At 40.1% G+C, this 17,272-nt stretch overlaps 2 protein-coding genes across 4 annotated transcripts in view; one reads left to right on the top strand and one right to left on the bottom strand.

The window, feature by feature from the left end:
• The first annotated feature begins 1,704 nt into the window (after positions 1-1,704).
• Positions 1,705-9,664, top strand: si:ch211-114c17.1 (pre-mRNA-processing factor 39). 2 transcript variants are annotated; one of them, XM_062425127.1, is made up of 15 exons: positions 1,705-1,786; positions 3,147-3,403; positions 3,557-3,682; positions 4,260-4,378; positions 4,491-4,658; positions 4,791-4,971; positions 5,075-5,179; positions 5,778-5,895; positions 6,000-6,154; positions 6,278-6,404; positions 6,650-6,921; positions 7,846-8,030; positions 8,134-8,208; positions 8,825-8,996; positions 9,093-9,664. In XM_062425127.1, exons 1-15 carry the CDS (start codon positions 1,729-1,731, stop codon positions 9,162-9,164), a joined length of 2,190 nt encoding a protein of 729 aa, XP_062281111.1. In that variant the 5' UTR covers positions 1,705-1,728; the 3' UTR covers positions 9,165-9,664. The 2 variants fall into 2 exon arrangements, with proteins under 2 accessions (XP_062281111.1, XP_062281110.1); XM_062425126.1 differs by lacking the exon at positions 1,705-1,786 and having other exon boundaries at positions 3,157-3,449.
• Positions 9,665-10,842: 1,178 nt separating this feature from the next.
• Positions 10,843-17,272, bottom strand: part of ubxn1 (UBX domain protein 1) — a 109,089-nt gene continuing 102,659 nt past the window's right edge. The window contains exons 1-10 of one of the 2 annotated variants that reach the window (XM_062425128.1): positions 15,599-15,628; positions 14,320-14,384; positions 14,128-14,181; positions 13,829-13,956; positions 13,350-13,437; positions 12,996-13,187; positions 12,601-12,652; positions 12,384-12,506; positions 12,067-12,250; positions 10,843-11,513 (exon numbers count right to left, since the gene is read on the bottom strand). In XM_062425128.1, the coding sequence (XP_062281112.1) occupies positions 11,473-11,513; positions 12,067-12,250; positions 12,384-12,506; positions 12,601-12,652; positions 12,996-13,187; positions 13,350-13,437; positions 13,829-13,956; positions 14,128-14,181; positions 14,320-14,378 (921 nt within the window). In that variant the 5' untranslated portion in view covers positions 14,379-14,384; positions 15,599-15,628 and the 3' untranslated portion in view covers positions 10,843-11,472. Of the gene's footprint in view, positions 11,514-12,066; positions 12,251-12,383; positions 12,507-12,600; positions 12,653-12,995; positions 13,188-13,349; positions 13,438-13,828; positions 13,957-14,127; positions 14,182-14,319; positions 14,385-15,598; positions 15,629-17,272 lie in introns of those variants that run through there. The other variant, XM_062425129.1, reaches the window with a different exon arrangement.

Below are 17,272 nucleotides of genomic sequence, written 5' to 3' on the forward strand. Positions count from 1 at the left end.
TCATGGCGAGGAATTGATGGTAGCCACGCCCCCACAGGGACGCCATTACTCGTAGCTTCACAGTGTTCATAATGTAGCTTCACCAACTGGTTCTGAATGTTTTAGAAGTGGAATGAAGTTGATGGGGTCAACTATGTATTTTTCATGAATTTAAGTTCACTTCCTGTTACCACCGGGGGCGCTATGAGTTACGTGGGAAGTTAATATATCGGGACGTTCAGGGCGGAGCCATCATCATGTCCAGCAAGTTTGAAGCTGATTGGATGAAGTATCTGGGCGTGAGACCCACTCGTATGTACATGGCGAGCACGCCAAAGTTAGTTGAGCCCTGGCAGACACGCCCTTTGACCTACGGATGCGCAGAGCACAACTTAAGCTCAGCTAGGTCTGGAGATGTTGCGTACCTAATTTGAATTTGATCGGGCGAACGCTGTGGGAGGAGTTAATTTTAGGCAGGAAAAATCAAAACCAAAATGGCCGACTTCCTGTTGGGTTGAGGTCATGAGGTCAAGAGGCTTTTTTGCATATGTGGGTATAATACATATGTCTACCAAATTTTGTGAGCATAGGACAAAGTTAGCAAAATTCCCTATGGGCCTTTTTGGACTTTGGACATTCCGCCATTCTGCGTCGACCATGTGCGACCACCCAAAAATATCGAATTTCGGATGAGGCCGGACGTCCGTGCAAAAGTATAAGCATTTTCGCATTTGGGAAAGGGGCGAAATTGGGGCACGAAATGTCGGAAGAATAATAATAATAATAATAATAAACATTACAATTTCAATATAGCATTTTTCCCCGGGGGTCTTCCATACCACATGATTACTTGATTACTTGATTACTTGATTACTTTGGGGTCACTTGCACTTTGGGGTCACTTGCACGTTGGGGCATGAGCGAATTTCAATAGGGCTTTCGCCAGGCGACTTGCAGTCGCCACTCGGGCCCTAATAATAAACATTACAATTTCAATAGGGCTTTCGCCAGGCGACTTGCAGTCGCCGCTCGGGCCCTAATAATAAACATTACAATTTCAATATAGCATTTTTCCCCGGGGGTCTTCCATACCACATGATTACTTGATTACTTGATTACTTTGGGGTCACTTGCACTTTGGGGTCACTTGCACGTTGGTGCATGAACGAATTTCAATAGGGCTTTCGCCAGGCGACTTGCAGTCGCCGCTCGGGCCCTAATAAAGGAAAAATAAATAAAAAGTAAAGGTATAAGTGACAGACATCTTCAATTTAGCAATTCTGTATAGATTTTGATAACACATCCTTTTCTTATTTTTTATACAGTGTGGAGACTGTAGAGAAGAATAATATCTTATTTAAATTAAAAAATAACTTAAATGATGGGGTTGTTTTTGATATTTTGGCTTTGTGGATAGGAAACTTACCTAACAAATAAAAAAGTATACAATGTTACAAATATCACGATTATTCTTCTTCTTCTTCTTCTTCTTCTTCTTCTTCTTCTTCTTCTTCTTCTTCTTCTTCTTCTTCTTCTTCTTCTTCTTCTTATTATTATTATTATTATTATTATTATTATTACAGGCACTAACCTATTATTATCATTATCATTATTATTGTTATTATTATCGTTATTATTATCATGTGATAAACGAATGAATATTATCTTGATATTTTACACTTCCGAACTTTTTTAATGCGCAGTGACGTCATGGCGTACGTTGATGACGTTGACGAGACGTTTACCATCATGGCGGCGGAAGGCTGTGAGGAGATGAGCGGCAACGGGGAGCTGGAAGAGTCCTCAGGTAGTCTCATGGAAACACTTAATGAAATGACTGAACTGAGCTGGGTGTTGTTTGACAGATACGACCGGGCGGTGGTTTCTCCTGCGGCCTGCTATGATAAAAGCTCTGCCCGCAGCTGGTTTTCAGAGCAGGCATGACGAGCTAAGCTAACTGAGGCTAACGTGATTTCAACTGCACGCAGCGCGAAGCTCCCTAGCTCCATGTACTACCAACTATATCTGAACTGATGTTAAACATAGAGGCTGACGGCTGCTCATCACCCTGCCAGCACAGATTAGTCGAGTTATGTCCTCAACGAGCACAAGTTGTAACAGTCAAAGAAGGACAGATGTGTGTAAACTTAAAGTATTATATGAATGAAATGTGTGTGGGAGGTGTCTTTAGGAAGAAGAGCCTGACAGTGTCTGTTGTGATCGTGTTGTTCATATGACTTACTCCCGTGTTCGGTTGAATGGCTGGTTTGTCTGCTCAGTGTCATCTTTAAAGAGTGTTAATAGCTTTAATAAAACCAGTCACACCACTTACTGAAAAAGCAGGTGTTTGTCATGCAGGGTGGATGTTGTTGTTCACCTGAAGGCGCTTTTTCCACTCCAGGGTTCAGGAAGGGGAGCAATGAGAAAGTTAATGGATTATATCACTACAGACAGGTTCACTATTTCTGAAGTCTTAAAACAACCAACACTGTAACAGGTTTTTCTTTAATTATTCCTTCTGTTCATATTGCCCTTCATAATCGCTTCATAATTGCAAAATATAAAATCTGCAGTCTTCCTTCTGTGCAAAGAATATCCATATATGAAGCTTCAGTAGTCCATTAGTCAAATCATGTAACTGTATTTCAACATTAGTTTTTTTGGTGCTTTTGTGCCTCAGTCCCTCTTTTTGCCCCTCAAGAACCAAGAAAGAAGAGGGAGGAGTAGAGAAATTAATAATTAAATATTCATAATAAATATATTAATATGAAATAAATGCTTTATTATGTTAGGTATTTCTCAATCTAGTGGCTGACAGAATCTAAAAATGACAGTCAGGCATTATGAGTGCTGAAAACCTTTGTGACCCATCAACTGCAAAGACCTTTGTTTTTATTAGTGTGTCTGTGAGTGTGTCTGATTATTGTTTTGTCATGTGAATGAACCATCTTATTGTGATCCTGTGTATATGTAACGTGCTCTCACGTCTTGATCTTAATGAAGTTTCCTGATTAGTTAACTAAATAGTATTGGCAGGCTTCTCTAGTAGAAATATATCCAAAGTTACAGGGAGGGTAAAGGAGGGATTTCTGTTATAAAGTCCTTCAGTTACAGTATGTTAATAGAGATTGTTTGGTTCATTTACCCTTAATCTGCTCCCTCTGTAGTGATGGAGGCTGCTGAGGTCCCCGCGCCGCCTCCCATTGAGATGGCCGAGATGGCAGAAGAGAACGGCAGCGCCGCCATAGCCACAGCCACCGAAGCCCCTGTGGACCCCGACCCTGCTCCCTACTCTGTGCCTCCAGCTACAGATGACGAGGAGGGGGAACCACCTGCGGATTTTGAGCGTCTGTGGAAGGCTGCACACGACAATCCTCAAGACTTCACCAGCTGGACTGATCTGCTACAATACTGCGAGCAGGAGGTGTGCGATCGTTATTTTGAGGGGGCAAACGGGAAAGAATCATCAGGTTTTTGATAGAACAAGCACGTTTTCCTCTTCAGACTTGAAAATACTGTTTGGTAGCAGCAGCTTGCTGAAGCTTCATGTGACGATTTTTTTCTCTAATCTTCACAGGGTCACATCACAGCGTCACGCAGAGCACTGGCGGCCTTCCTAACCCGCTACCCGCTCTGCTACGGCTACTGGAAGAAATTTGCTGATTTGGAGCGACGCGCTGGATACAACAGCAAAGCAGAGGAGGTAAAACAGGAGAGATTTCTCAGTTCTGTGTTTGAACTAATGACTCTTTATTACTGCAACATTAAGACAGTATTCACTCACTGCTTTTCTAAAAGGTATCAATGAATTTGTAATTGGATTGAATTTATATATGGATTAAATGTAATTAAACTGTACAAAATTATAATATTCAACTAAGTCATTTTAATTTTACTTATTTTGTAAGTTAATTATTACTATTTATTTATATATTTGCACACACAAAATATGCCATACATTAACTCAAAGTAAATAAACATTTATATAATACTTATACAAAGACATTTCCTAAAAACTCAAGACAAGAATTACAATACAAGAATGTATATGTAATACAATTATTAATTAGTTTACAACGAATTATTGCTGTCATGCCAAATATGTCTTACAGAAGTATGACAAAGTAGTTGGTGGCTAACAGAGTAATCCGGTGCCCAGTCACATTCATAATGATGAAATGAGACTTTAACACTAGGCCATATATGTTTTATAAATAAAGGTTTATCAAAGAATGTTTTTCACTGGTTTAGTGAACTCATGTTGATTGATTCTGTGTTAGGTGTGTGTTCAGGGCCTCCAGGCGATCCCTCTTAGTGTAGATCTGTGGATCCACTACATCAATCTGCTGCTGGGAACGCTGGACATGAACCTGCCTGATTCGCCCACACGGATTCGCAGGTAGAGAAACACATTTACACACATACACAACAAAGACTTTCAGTTCTTTATATAAACTGCTGCTTGTGTCTGCTGTTTTCTTGTGTCACTGATCTCCAATCTCAACCCTCAGTGTGTTTGAGGAAGCAGTGGCAGCAGCAGGTCTGGACTTCCACTCAGACCGGCTCTGGGATCTGTACGTTGAGTGGGAGAAGGAGCAGGGGAACATGAAGAACGCTGCAGCTGTCCTGAACAGAGTCCTCAAAGTCCCCACCCAGGTGTATAACACCCACTATGACAAGTAAGTAATCAAACACACACAGATGAGTAGTTTAATCTAAATGTCAAAATATGACCATCAAAGCACTATTTTCTGTAATGAGAATTGTAATGAATTACGTTTCGCCACTTCCTCTCTCCTACCCTCTGTCAGGTTCAAGACCCACCTGAGTAGTCATGAACCCAAAGAGGTGCTTTCCTCGGAGGAGTATGAGGAGCTGAGGATGTTGTGCCGTCAGAGTCAGAAGGCGGAACGGGCTGAACAGGCCCAGGAGGAGGAGGAGGAGAGGCCGCCTGGGGAGGAAGAACCCGCCACACCCGAGGGAACAGACACGGTGAGTAACACTCGACTGTGAGGCTTTAAAAATAAACACATTTAAAAGACATTAATTAAGTGAACTGTTTAATAAGTTATTGTTCTGTTCTTATTGTTTGTAGGAGGAACTGATGCAGAAGATTAGGGAACAGGTGTTGGTTCACAGGGACAAAGTTTACCAGGACAACGAGGGAGAAGTCCGCAAGAGATGGCACTTTGAAGATGCTGTGAGTTGCTTTGTTTTCGTTCTTTGCTTTTTAAATTTTTTTCTTACACTTTCTCTCCCCCTCTTGTCATTCACTCAGTCAAGGCATGACGACAAAATGATTTTCAGGGCAATTTCTTCTGAATCAAAGACTGGAAATTGTTACATACTTTTGCTGATATGATATGTGAATTGATACCAAAATTATACATCCTGTATTTTTGGGAATATAAACATGTTTTTCTACCAAACCTTCTTTCAGGCAGCAAAATAAGCCAAACCTAACTGGTAAATGTAGTCTAAAAGAAGGAGATGTACAAGAACTTTGCCTAAATAAGGGTTAGGGTTAGGGTTTTTATTATTATATATATTTGTGCTATGGAAACATTTCATTGGGTACCAAAAAAGTATTGACATTCAAAATTAAAACTTCTGAAAAACCCAAAACCCAAATTCTTATTTTTCCAGTCTTACAGCAAACTGAATTGTACATTTGTTTATCTGGTAATTATCCTGTTGCCTATTTTAAAATTTACATAAAAAAACCAACAACCTTGTTACACACTTTCATCACTTGCTACCTTAGAAACACACCAGATCTCTGTTTCTCTGCCCTGTAGATCAAACGTCCGTACTTCCACGTCAAGCCGCTCGATCGTGTCCAGCTGCGTGCCTGGCACTCCTACCTGGACTGGGAGATTGCTCAGCTGAACAAGGACACCAAAGACCCCAACCAAGGTGGGTGACTTGATTGAGAAGATGAATACATTGACCCCTTTGTCCCTGTGGTTTTATTAATTTGAGTCTTATGCATAATTTTTGACACGGTTGTATCGTAATAGATCCGAGCCAGGAAGCCACAGAGGAGTCAGAGGTTACAGCCCAATCTCAGGAAGGATCAGGGGAGGCTGACGTTGCAGTTGATGACCACAGAGTTCGCATCCTCTTTGAACGTTGTCTGATCGCCTGCGCTCTGTATGAGGAGTTCTGGATCAGGGTAAGGATGTAAAATGTGTGTGCGTTCTTGTGTTTGGTATCCTTGAGAACCTATAGACCAGATCAAAAAGAGAAGCTTGTGTGTAAATGATCTCTGCCTCATGTGTGCTTGTGTGTCGCTCAGTACATTCATTACCTGGAGCCGCACAGTGTGGACGAGGCTCGGGCTGTGTTCAAACGGGCCTGTGAGATCCACCTGATGTACAAACCCAACATCCACATGCAGTGGGCTACCTTCGAGGAGAGGCACGGTATGAGAAACCTGAACACACACGGATTTATTTACTTTCATCAGTGGACATGCAGGTTTTTGAAATTTTAAAATGAATATGTTATATTTAAATAAATGAATAACATATTAACAACTTATTTCAGTGTAGTGCAGAAACAGCATCCTCAAAACTCACTATAGAATTGAGTGAACACAACAAGTCCTACAGTGAAACTATTATAGATGATGTATTCAGCAAATTTACTCCATCATCTTCTCCATCAGGTGACTTAACAGAGGCCCGGCGAGTGCTGGAGGCCTTGGAGAAAACCCTGCCTGGATTGGCAGTGGTTCGTCTCCGCAGGGCCGCTTTGGAAAGACGGGCGGGCCAGCTGGACCAATCGGAGGCCTTGCTGCAGGAGGCGGTGATAGAATCCAAAGAGAAGCCAACATTACACGCTTTCTACTCCATCAAGCTTGCTCGCCTGCTGCTGAAGCTGGGCAGGAACCCCAGCAGAGCACGCAGAGTTTTACAGGAGGCGCTGGAAATCAGTCCGGTGAGCCAAGTCACAGTCAGACACCCAAGATAGCATCTACTAAGACTGCATCAATCTGGACTCTATTTTCATTCATTATCATTATGTGTTTAAGTGACTAAGGACAACAATGTTTGAAATTCGTTCAGTATTGAGCGAGAGCGCTTCAGCCGGCAGCCACAAAATGGGCTCACGTTATTATAAGTGTCAGACAACAACATTATTAAAATGGACCATGCAGTGAAGTAAAACTGTTTCGCTCTCAAATCTTGCGAAAGTTGAGGTCTTGCAAGAAGACAGCTAAATATTCAGCCATAACTTTTAGTTAACACTGAGCTAAACTTTCTGTGCTCCAACACAACAAACTGTTCCCGGCACTCCTCTGTTCAGCTCTCACTCACGTTTCCACCATTTTCTGCCTGCAACAACTCAACTCTTGTGAGATTTCAGAATGAGACTTGGTTAGAAACAATAACAAACAGACCAGATCAAGCAAAAGGTTAAGAAGAACTTCATATTTCTGTATGGTTCTTTTCATAATGTTGTCAGATGCTTATAACAATGTGAACCTGTCAGTGGCAAAAATAAGCACTATTAGTGGACGTATTGACGGGGCGTTACACAACAGTATTTCACGACTGCAGGCGGCAGGGCTCCCGATCAATACTGGACCAAATTTAAAAAAAATCTTGTCCCCATTAGTCACTTCGAAACAAAAGATGGGAAACGAGTGTCCCGGTTGAAAAGTCTCCCTTTTATTCTTATCATTCACATCTGGCATGCTAGTGGATACACATACAACTTATTACAGCCAAAAATAAATCAGTTTTTCAGAGTTTCAAAATGTCATCGGCTAATAATTTGATTATTAAGAAAATCAGATTGGAAATGTTTTTGTCCTCTCATGTAATGCTCTGACTGCTGTTACCTAACCTTCCCCTTCAGGATAATGATAAACTGCACCTGAACCTGTTGGAGCTGGAGGTGTCAGGGGAGCCCTGGGCCTCGGCTGAGGCGGTGCAGGAGTGTGTGACTCGAGCTCTGGCAGCTCCCCTCGCCCCACACACCAAGATCCTCTTCTCCCAAAGGGGCCTGCAGTACGCGGAGGACTACAGCAACTCCATCCAGAGGTCAGAGTTCAATATGAATGGTTACTGTTTGTTTAGAGCCACAAGGTCCTTTCTGAAGAAGTTTTACCTTAATGTTGCTCTTTATTGTCTCCGTCCTCTGTAGTGTGTTGTCTGTGTATGAAGAGCACCAGAAACTGCTGAACGAGCTGGGCGGAACAAAGAGAGGAGCAGAAAATGGGTAAGAGAGGAAAGAAAAGGAGGATTGACTCAAATTTTCTCTTACGTTGTTGGATTTTACATACTTTTTAACCAAAAGACAGCAGAACAAATTGTTTTAGTTACAAAAAGAATTTACCAGGAATTCACACACATCAACTTTTAAAAGTAGTGATATATTTGCTGCACATTTGTGATATTTTTAAAAACTAAAATGTAGGTTTTATTGAATAACACTGAATTGAATATTGTTATGTATATTACTCTAATGAGCAGTTCTTTTGTGCAGAATATAAAGACCCAATTTAGGCTTTTCATGGATTATTAAGTCCTCAAATCTAATTTTCTCAAACCGAGCAAATAAGTCCACCCTGCGTCAACCAGCTGTGTCAGATCATTTCCCCTCTTATTAAATTTGTTACACAATTCTTAAGAATTGAGTGTCCCTTTTCTTGATGTTGGTGCAAAAAGATGATTATTTCTCCCAACTCTTGAAAGTTTGAATGTAAAGCCGACTTTTGGCAGCGTACATGTATTTCGACAGACACAGTAATTAATAGCACTGATGACAACGCTCATGTCACATCAGTTGAATATCGGCTTCTAGTTTTGTTGTTTATCCGCTCTTTGATTTACAGGGATGAGGACCCAGAGAAGCTGAGCAAAAGTGACGACGGCTCTGCTGTTGCCGTGTCTGCACAAGTCCCTCCTACCATGGCGCACGTCCCCATCACCACGCCGCCTCCTCCAGTGATGGGCACTGACATGAGTGCTCAGGCTGGCTACGGTGGATACAGCAGTTGGTACCAGGTACAGTTAAAACACTGAGAGGAATCAGAAAAACATCACATCTGTCTACTTTATTATTTCTTGTTTGTGAGTGCCGTGTTTTCTGCTTTTTACCAGCAACCACAATATGGCGGTTACAACTATCAGAACACCTGGAACTACAACCAAGGCTACTATCCACCCAGCTAAAGAGGGAAACGGGAATTGTGACACCAAAAGGCCCAGGAAGCAGATTGACCCGGGATGACTTCTCAGCCAAACAACAAACTGAACCACGCGGTCCTGCCAGTCTGGTCCTGCGGGCTCTGCTGAAATACATATCCCAGCATCCTTTCCTCTCCGTCCTTCCTCTTGAGTTACATCACTGTCCTGGATTTGTGAAAAACACGGAGCTGGAGTTCAGCTCTCGTTTCATGTGCTGTCATTTCAGTGTCGATTCTGAGGGACAGTTGGAAAGATGGCGAAAGGAAAACAGTGATTTTATTTCAGTGCGTCAGTGTGGCTTCCTCAGTGTGAATCCTCTCTACATTTTAATCAGAACTATTTTTGTATTTGTTTGCAGCCTTTACTTGTCATAAAGTCATCCACTCTATCCAACTTTACAGGTGATGTAATATTGACATTTTGTACCATTCCACAAAGTAGGCTATTTGTTGTTTTTTCTAATGTATATAAAGGTGTTTTATAGTGTGTCGCAACAGAAGTCCTGTGTGTCATGTGTCTCTATTTGCATCTTAATTGTTAAACTCAAACTCTCAGCTTGTTGTAGGGAAAAAAAGTTTATCTCCTCCGCATCTACAGCAGGGTTTTCTAAAATGTTTTTTAAGAGTTTAGTATCTTCTGTACAGCACTGCAACAGAAATACAACAGAAGTGAATCACTAAATGCAATAAATCAATGAACAGTAGATAGTAGATAGTCCTAAATAAGTAAGAACACTTACAAATGTTCTTACAAGATCATTATTAACAGTCCACTTGTGTCGACATACTAACTCAAGAATTAAAATTTGTCAATGCTTGCTTCTTCATGAACATTTCCCATAAAGGACTTTTAGAAATGTATTAAAATTGCAATAAGGAGAGACAGTTCCTGCCTTTGTTTTGCCCATTTAGTACAATAATCACTCTTCAGGTTAAGACTAGATGCTTGTTAGGTGTTTGGCCTACTTCAATAAGATGCCTAATATTTACATGTCACGTAACTGGGAAAAGTCTGTTGAGAGAATCCAGTTTAATATATTAAGTCAGTCTTAATCACCCTTTTTGACCAATCCTAATACTCCGATAATGACCACTGCAGCCTTAATAAGAGCTGCCATGTTACAAACTATCAGTCTTGTTATTTGACCTCTTGGCATTGTGTTGATTAAATCTGTTAAAAGATAAGATTGGCAATAATCTATATTTTTCTTATAGTCAACAAATCCCCTTTAAAGGCCAAAATGTGTTTACAGTCTACTCATATCCTGTCACTCGTCCACAAGCCAATTTATTCCTTTTAAAGACTCAAATATTTACAATTAATAAATATAGCTCCATATATCTATATCTATATCTATATAAGTAATTTAACAGCTGGGCATCATATTTTTTAGCTAACAGCAGTACATAGTGTGATTTTGGGGACCATTTTCAGCTGCAGATTTGGTGCTCAAGGGATTGACAACAGCGCTCATGTCCATTGTAATGAATACCACCCAGTGCAATGCTGAGGCTTACTGACATGTTTTTAATGGGCTACGTGATCACTATGTATTAGGATCAATTCATTGTTGGTTTTGTCCAACGAAATATAGAAAATACCACACTTATGTTAAAGATTGTAACATAAGTGATTTTTTTAAGATAGAAAAATTGAGTCCATCACAATTCTCCAAATCAGCTTTATTTGAAGTAGATTCTTGGTGATTATGCAGACATAACTGTCAATATATTTTAACTTATAAAAAAAACTGGCAAAGTAGAATGTCACAAAATCAGGAAGATCGTGGGGATTAAATGTAAGGCCTGTTAAGAACCAATAGTGTAGATCGTCTGTGGTACTTTGCTATATAAGGATCAGGTTAAAATTGAACAACTTTGTTCTGTATTGTCTTTATAAATGTGTTGAAATCATGAGCCGTGCTCCTCCAGGCAGTATCACTCAGAAGCCAGCTATCCTCACTACACTCTTGAATTAGTAAAAGTCACTGTCAAGCTCACTGCACACTAACCAACCAAATCAATATCCAGTGAAATCAATCCGCCCAGAATGGCAAGGGGGCTTCATTCAGGCAGTTGGTCTTCAAAAAAAGCCAAACCGTTTTTCTTCATAACGTCTTTATAACTAGATTTTAAGAGTGACTACACAGCCTCACTGCTTTGGTTCAGTTAGCTGGCTTTCTGAATGATACTGAAGCTGCGAGTGCCATTGCTGGGTCAGACTGTTTCTGGTGTCTCAGGTGATGATGTAGTGGAGGTGGTGAGGTAGGCTCACAGAGCAGATTCTCCTGATCTCACTTTTTGATAACAACCAGCACAGCCGAAGGCACCAAACCTGAACAGACAGAAAGGAAAGTCGGGGGAAAAAAGGTTACAGTCTGTAACTACAATTCACAATTACACAGAATTCACATTACACACTTATTTAAGTAGGATGTGTGTTTGAGGTGCATTTTGAGTCACAGGACAGTGCAGTCAATCTTTAAGATCACTCAGCTGCAGTTATTGCAGTCTGAGCCCCGAGGCTCTGGAATGATCTCCACAAGGAAATCACGTCGGCTGAATCAGTGATCTCTTTTAAGTCCATTTTAAAAACATACTTTTATAGAGAGCCTTTCCTGATTCTACTCGAGTTTCAATTTTCCTTGAATTGCTTTTATCTCCTTTAATTATGGTTTGTCTACTCTTGCCTTTTTACTACATTGAATTGTTTTATATTTGTTCTATTAAAACATAATTATTGTATGATTTGTGTATTTTGCTGCCTTGTGAAGCACTTTGTAACTATAAATAAATTTCATTATTATTTATTATTACTATTATCATTAGTATTATTGACTATAGTAGCAGATTGTCTATGAAAATCCAATCCCGAGCTCAGTGCTCACCCAGCTCTTTAAGGGGCTTCTCCATGTCCAGTTCAGTGTAGACGTGACGGGGGTAGGGTGACAGCAGCGTGAAGTCCTGACCTTCAGGTGTGTTGCCATTCATCTGTACGTAGACGCGCACTGCCGCCAGCGGCTCCTGGGCCTTAAAAACTGTATTGATGGTTGAGCCATCCAGCAGACGGACCTGTAGGTAGTGAAAGGAAGTGGACGAGGATGTTCTATTAGGATCTACTCACTGAGCTATTTTGATATGCAGGTTTTGCTCCAGTGGTGTGAAGAGCAGTGTGTAAATGTGTAAGTGTGACTGAGGCTTGTACCTGTATCCTGCACTCTTCATATTCCTTCTTAGTGGGCGGGGGACCCTGACTGGTGGGTGATGACGGGCTCGGCTGAGTGGGCTGGGATGAAGCGGCCGTGCTAGAGGATCCACCCCCTCCGAACTTTCAGGACAGGTGAAAAATTAAATTCTTAGGTGGTTACTGGTTCCAACAGGTCAGTATGAGTAATGATGAACTAGATCAATGACTTAAGTACCTTTTGTGCTCTCTCCTCTCTGTCGCGTGCAATCTTGTCTTTAACCCTTTGCCTGGCAGGAATAAAGAAAAGCAACACTATGTAGTTAGAATTTGCTAATTTACATAATGTGTTATTTTTGTCTCTTTTCTGATATAGTGTACATATTTTCCTTTCTTCCACTGATCCCACTGCATCTTTTTTTCATTCACAGCAAAGTATTCAACAACAGTTTCATTTTGTAAGTGAAACAACATGTCGTTTATTTTGGAACGCAACTTTTTGTTAATCTCCTTAAATTATTTTCAACTGAGATGACAACACAGTGTTTTAGAAAATGATTTGCTTTCAAGACACATTACCTAAATCTACTTTTCCTTGCTCTGAGATGCGTGTATGTGTTATGAAGACTTTACCGGGCCAGTTTGTCTTCCATCTTCTCTTTTCTGCGCTGATCAGCGAGTTTCTTCATATCGTCATCCTGCAGCTTTTGGCGCATCTGCTGCAGCTCTTGACCATGCCTCCTCCTCTGCTTCTCCCTCTCCAGCTCTTCTGCTCGCTCTCGCTCTCGTCTCTCCGCCTGCTTCACTCGCATCAGCTCCTCTAGCCTGAAAATGGACACACATGGAAGAATCTGCTTATTTACAACAAAGCTCAGGTTTACCTATTAACTAACCCCAAACTAATGGTCACAGATGACACTGTCAGTGAATTGTGGTGGTAGTAGAGAGTAGTAGTCACTACAGGGATGGGGGATGGTGGCCTCTGACCTTTTGACTTGCTCAAGTTTTTCTTCCTCTGTCAGCAGCTGACCTCCACTCTCGTCATTCATAAGGCTGCCGTCTCCCCCTGCTGTCCCTGAGACCAAAATGAATGTGCATGAGAAAGTGATACAGAAAGACAGAGTAGTTTTACTGTCAACCATGAACCACAACCCACAAATCAAAGTAGAAGTTGCATGCTGGCCTAACTTAAACCACAAAAACTTTAACTCTCAGTGCAGACACGAAAAACTTCACCACAAACGCTGAAAAGCTGAACTGAAAACTTGAACATAACTGGTACGGTATTAAGATGATGAAAAAGAATAGAAAACAATAAACAGAGAGAAAGACAACCAGATTATCACAGAGCTGCTGATACTTGATTTGACTAAGGCTAACAAAAGAAATGTTATGAAACGAGTGACTGTGCTAAAATCACACTATGAGAGACCCTCCCGCCTCCTAAAATCACATAAAGCTCTGACCTGTAGCAGTGTCTCCTAGTGTTGGCTCTTCTGTGCCAGATTGGCCATCTGCTCTTCCTCCCACGACGTTCCCCACAGGCGGCACGTAGGGCTCATCAATGTCTGGGTCATTCTCGTGCTCCATTAACCTGGGTAAAGACCATTGCAGTGGAGAGACGAAGGCTGAAAACTTGGTGTGTTGATGACCAGACTTAGTGATATACTGGCAAGTCACAGTCATGTTATGGTAGGCAAAGCTGGAAAGCATCAGTGACATGATGTTTACAGCTATGTTCATTACTGTGTGTGTTAAGGCTCACCAGTCCATGGCTTGTTCTATTCCCTGGTTCCCCGTGTTGGCCACCGCCTTCTCCCTGCAAACACCAACAGAGACGACAAGCCGAGTCACTCTAATGTCAGACAGGTTTACTTTCTCTTCTTCGAACACTGTCTCAAATCTAAGGACTTTATCTGACGAACAAGTTGCTGTTATTATATCTGGTGTCACTCACGCTCTGTTCCTGTCAAAGCCCATCTCCAGTAGGCTCTCCAGTGTTGTTAGCTCTGCCATCTTCAGCTGAAACACAGTTTGTGTAAATAAATATCAGCACATTATGAAGAAATTAATCTCTTTTTCACTTTGGCATATTGTTACGCACTTGTTACTCATTGTCATTAGACTATAATCCACACAAAGACCATGATAATGCATCCAGCATGTTACAATCCATCTTTAATTGCTAAATTACCTACCTATTAAAGGATAGGTTCACAATTTGACAAATCTCTTTTAAAACAATAGTCAGGAGTCCATATGAACACTGAAAGAGTTTAGGTTTCATTGCTGTAATCATTCCTCCTGTTCATGCTGACTATTAAAAGATCACCTTCAAATGTGCTTTCAATGTAAGTCATAACATTACAGTCATTCTGAGCAAAACTGGACTTAAAAGTTTATCTGAAACCGTCTGAGTTTGTCATATCATGTGAAAATCTGCCACAACATTTGCATCAAATTCCTTTCTTTGTTTCCTCAGCCTGTGTTTCTCAGTAGAGCAGTAAAAACAGAAGAAATTTGGCACTAAACAGACAGTATCATTGAAAGATATCTACTAAATTAACCTAATTCTGGCAGCTGAAGCTTTATATTGGCCTCAGATCAACTTTTAAATATATTTTTGCACAGAAGGAAGACTGGATTTTGTCCCCAATCACTTACATTCTAGGTACATTAAGAGGGGATCTTTTAATGGTCAGTATGAACCATTAGGAACAGTCCCATGACTGCAGCGAGAAAACCCTGTTTTTAGTGTTAATTTGGACACCTGACTATTGTTTTCAGACAAACTTAAAACACTGTGAATCTGTCCTTTAACTCCACACATACAACACCTCATGACTTACCTTTAGCCCATGAGCTACATTAATTATTTTCGCTTAAGTAAAACACAATACTAAAAATGTTTCACATTTCCTGGGCTCACAGTCTGATAAACTCATTGTTTACCGCTTTTGGCTGATTGTAGCTGTTTCCTTTCATTACTAACATTATGCTAGAGCTAAAATTAGCTTTCATGTGGCTAACGTTCAAATTACGAAAGCTAGCTGTGAAGCTTCACTGGATTGGGACGATAAAAACACACAGGGGCAGCTAAAAAAACTCTCCGTGACTACAGTGGTCAGTGTCTGTCTGTATGTTACACGTAAACGGACAAACAAATGTAATTTTCTTCTTTTTAACGCTAACGGTAGCTAATTTAGTGAAGAAGATAATGTTAGTTAGCTACTCACACATCAGTCAGCACCGCTTCAACAGTACGGCAGCCCACAAAGGTCAAACAGAGCAGCGCCAGCAAAAAGCGATCATTTTCTATTAACTATTACAGTTAATCTCAAAACTTAATATATATATACATCCAAAACACATACATTATTTTAACATTATATTAAACTAATATAAGTATCTTGCCTCACTTTTGTGTATGTGTGTGTGTGTGTGTGTGTGTGTGTGTGTGTGTGTGTGTGTGTGTGTGTGTGTGTGTGTGTGTGTGTGTGTGTGTGTGTGTGTGTGTGTGTGTGTGCTATATGATAATTATGATAATTACTCGTTTAAAGGGACATGACATACTTTTTTGGATTTATATACTGTTATAATGTTAAATAATTGTGTTGCATGGTCAAAGATCCAAAAATTGGGCCTACAGCCTGCTCTAAATGCTCCATTTGTAAATCTGTGCATGCCTACTGTATAAACAGCCATCTGTTCTGTTGTCTGTTGTTATAAGAGAAATAAGATAATCTTTTGATTTATATATCATCATACAAAGACATTCCAATAGAGCCCTAAAACAAAAATATAAATATGGAAATGCGCACAACATTTCCTCTTTAATGTAAATTTCTTGATTTAAAATAAATTTAAAAAGCAAATATAAAGAGGAGAGGCATGAAGTAAATTAGCATATTAAACAAACAGCTATCATAAAAAGATGACTGTATTTCTGTATCATTGTCAAAAATGATGTGTATTATTGTTATGCAATTAACACAAAAGATTATATAATTTGCTCAGTATTTCTTATGTTCAAGTATCTTATATATATTTATATATCTTATTGAAAAACCTAATGAATAACAAAGAAAATGCTCACACCCTAGACATAACAATCCCCAACTTCTCCCCTCAAGTAGGTAATACAGAACACTGTACACCAAAACCACAAGACCCAGGACACTTACCCCTCTTTGCCCAGCCTTTGTCACACTCATTAACAGTTATTTAGGGCATTAAGCAATAACCCTGGAGCACTAAAATACTCACTGTACCTAAAAGCTATTTATTTTAAGATACAAAATGTGCAATACATATCATTCATTATATGTGAACAAGCTGTATATACTATACACAGCCACTTTGTGTATATAAAGTAACATGTCACTTTGTTTCTTACCATTAAATATCTAAACACTCCTCACTTGTCTGTACTTTATGTATCCTGATCCTGTTTACATTTAACAGAAATGACTTCACCTGTACTGAGTCACTCCGTGTGTATCTTTCTGTTCTGTTGTGTGTAAGTACATTGAGAGGCACTGAACCAGAGTCAAATTCTTTGTATGCGTAAACATATTTGGTCTATAAAGCTGATTCTTATTCTGAAATTGTAAAACAGGTTGTACTGGTGCCAAGAGAGAAAGAGACATTTACAATAACATCAGGTTATTTCCAAAAAAAATACTTGACATTTCATTTTTCATGTATACTTGTACTTACTTAGGTTTTGTAACTGGTATTAATAATTCATTATTACATTGTTGGAAGGACATCTCTGTTTAAATATGGAGCCGTACATGCCGGAAATGGTGGATTGCAAACATGCAGACATAAGGGCTGTAACAACAAAACATATACGTGGAATGCAGTGAATGCAAGATGTCCTCTGGATAATCAAAAGGAGAAATCAC

The sequence above is a fragment of the Scomber scombrus genome, chromosome 9 (genome assembly GCF_963691925.1).
Source record: "Scomber scombrus chromosome 9, fScoSco1.1, whole genome shotgun sequence".
Lineage (NCBI taxonomy): Eukaryota > Metazoa > Chordata > Actinopteri > Scombriformes > Scombridae > Scomber > Scomber scombrus.

What these genes read in the sequence shown, in the direction of transcription:
- si:ch211-114c17.1 (XM_062425127.1), top strand. Translation starts at nt 1,729, where the DNA reads ATGGCGGCGGAAGGCTGTGAGGAGATGAGCGGCAACGGGGAGCTGGAA. An exon ending in GGAGCTGGAAGAGTCCTCAG is followed by an intron (nt 1,787 to 3,146) that starts GTAGTCTCATGG and finishes CTCCCTCTGTAG; the next exon opens with TGATGGAGGCTGCTGAGGTC. An exon ending in ACAACAGCAAAGCAGAGGAG is followed by an intron (nt 3,683 to 4,259) that starts GTAAAACAGGAG and finishes ATTCTGTGTTAG; the next exon opens with GTGTGTGTTCAGGGCCTCCA.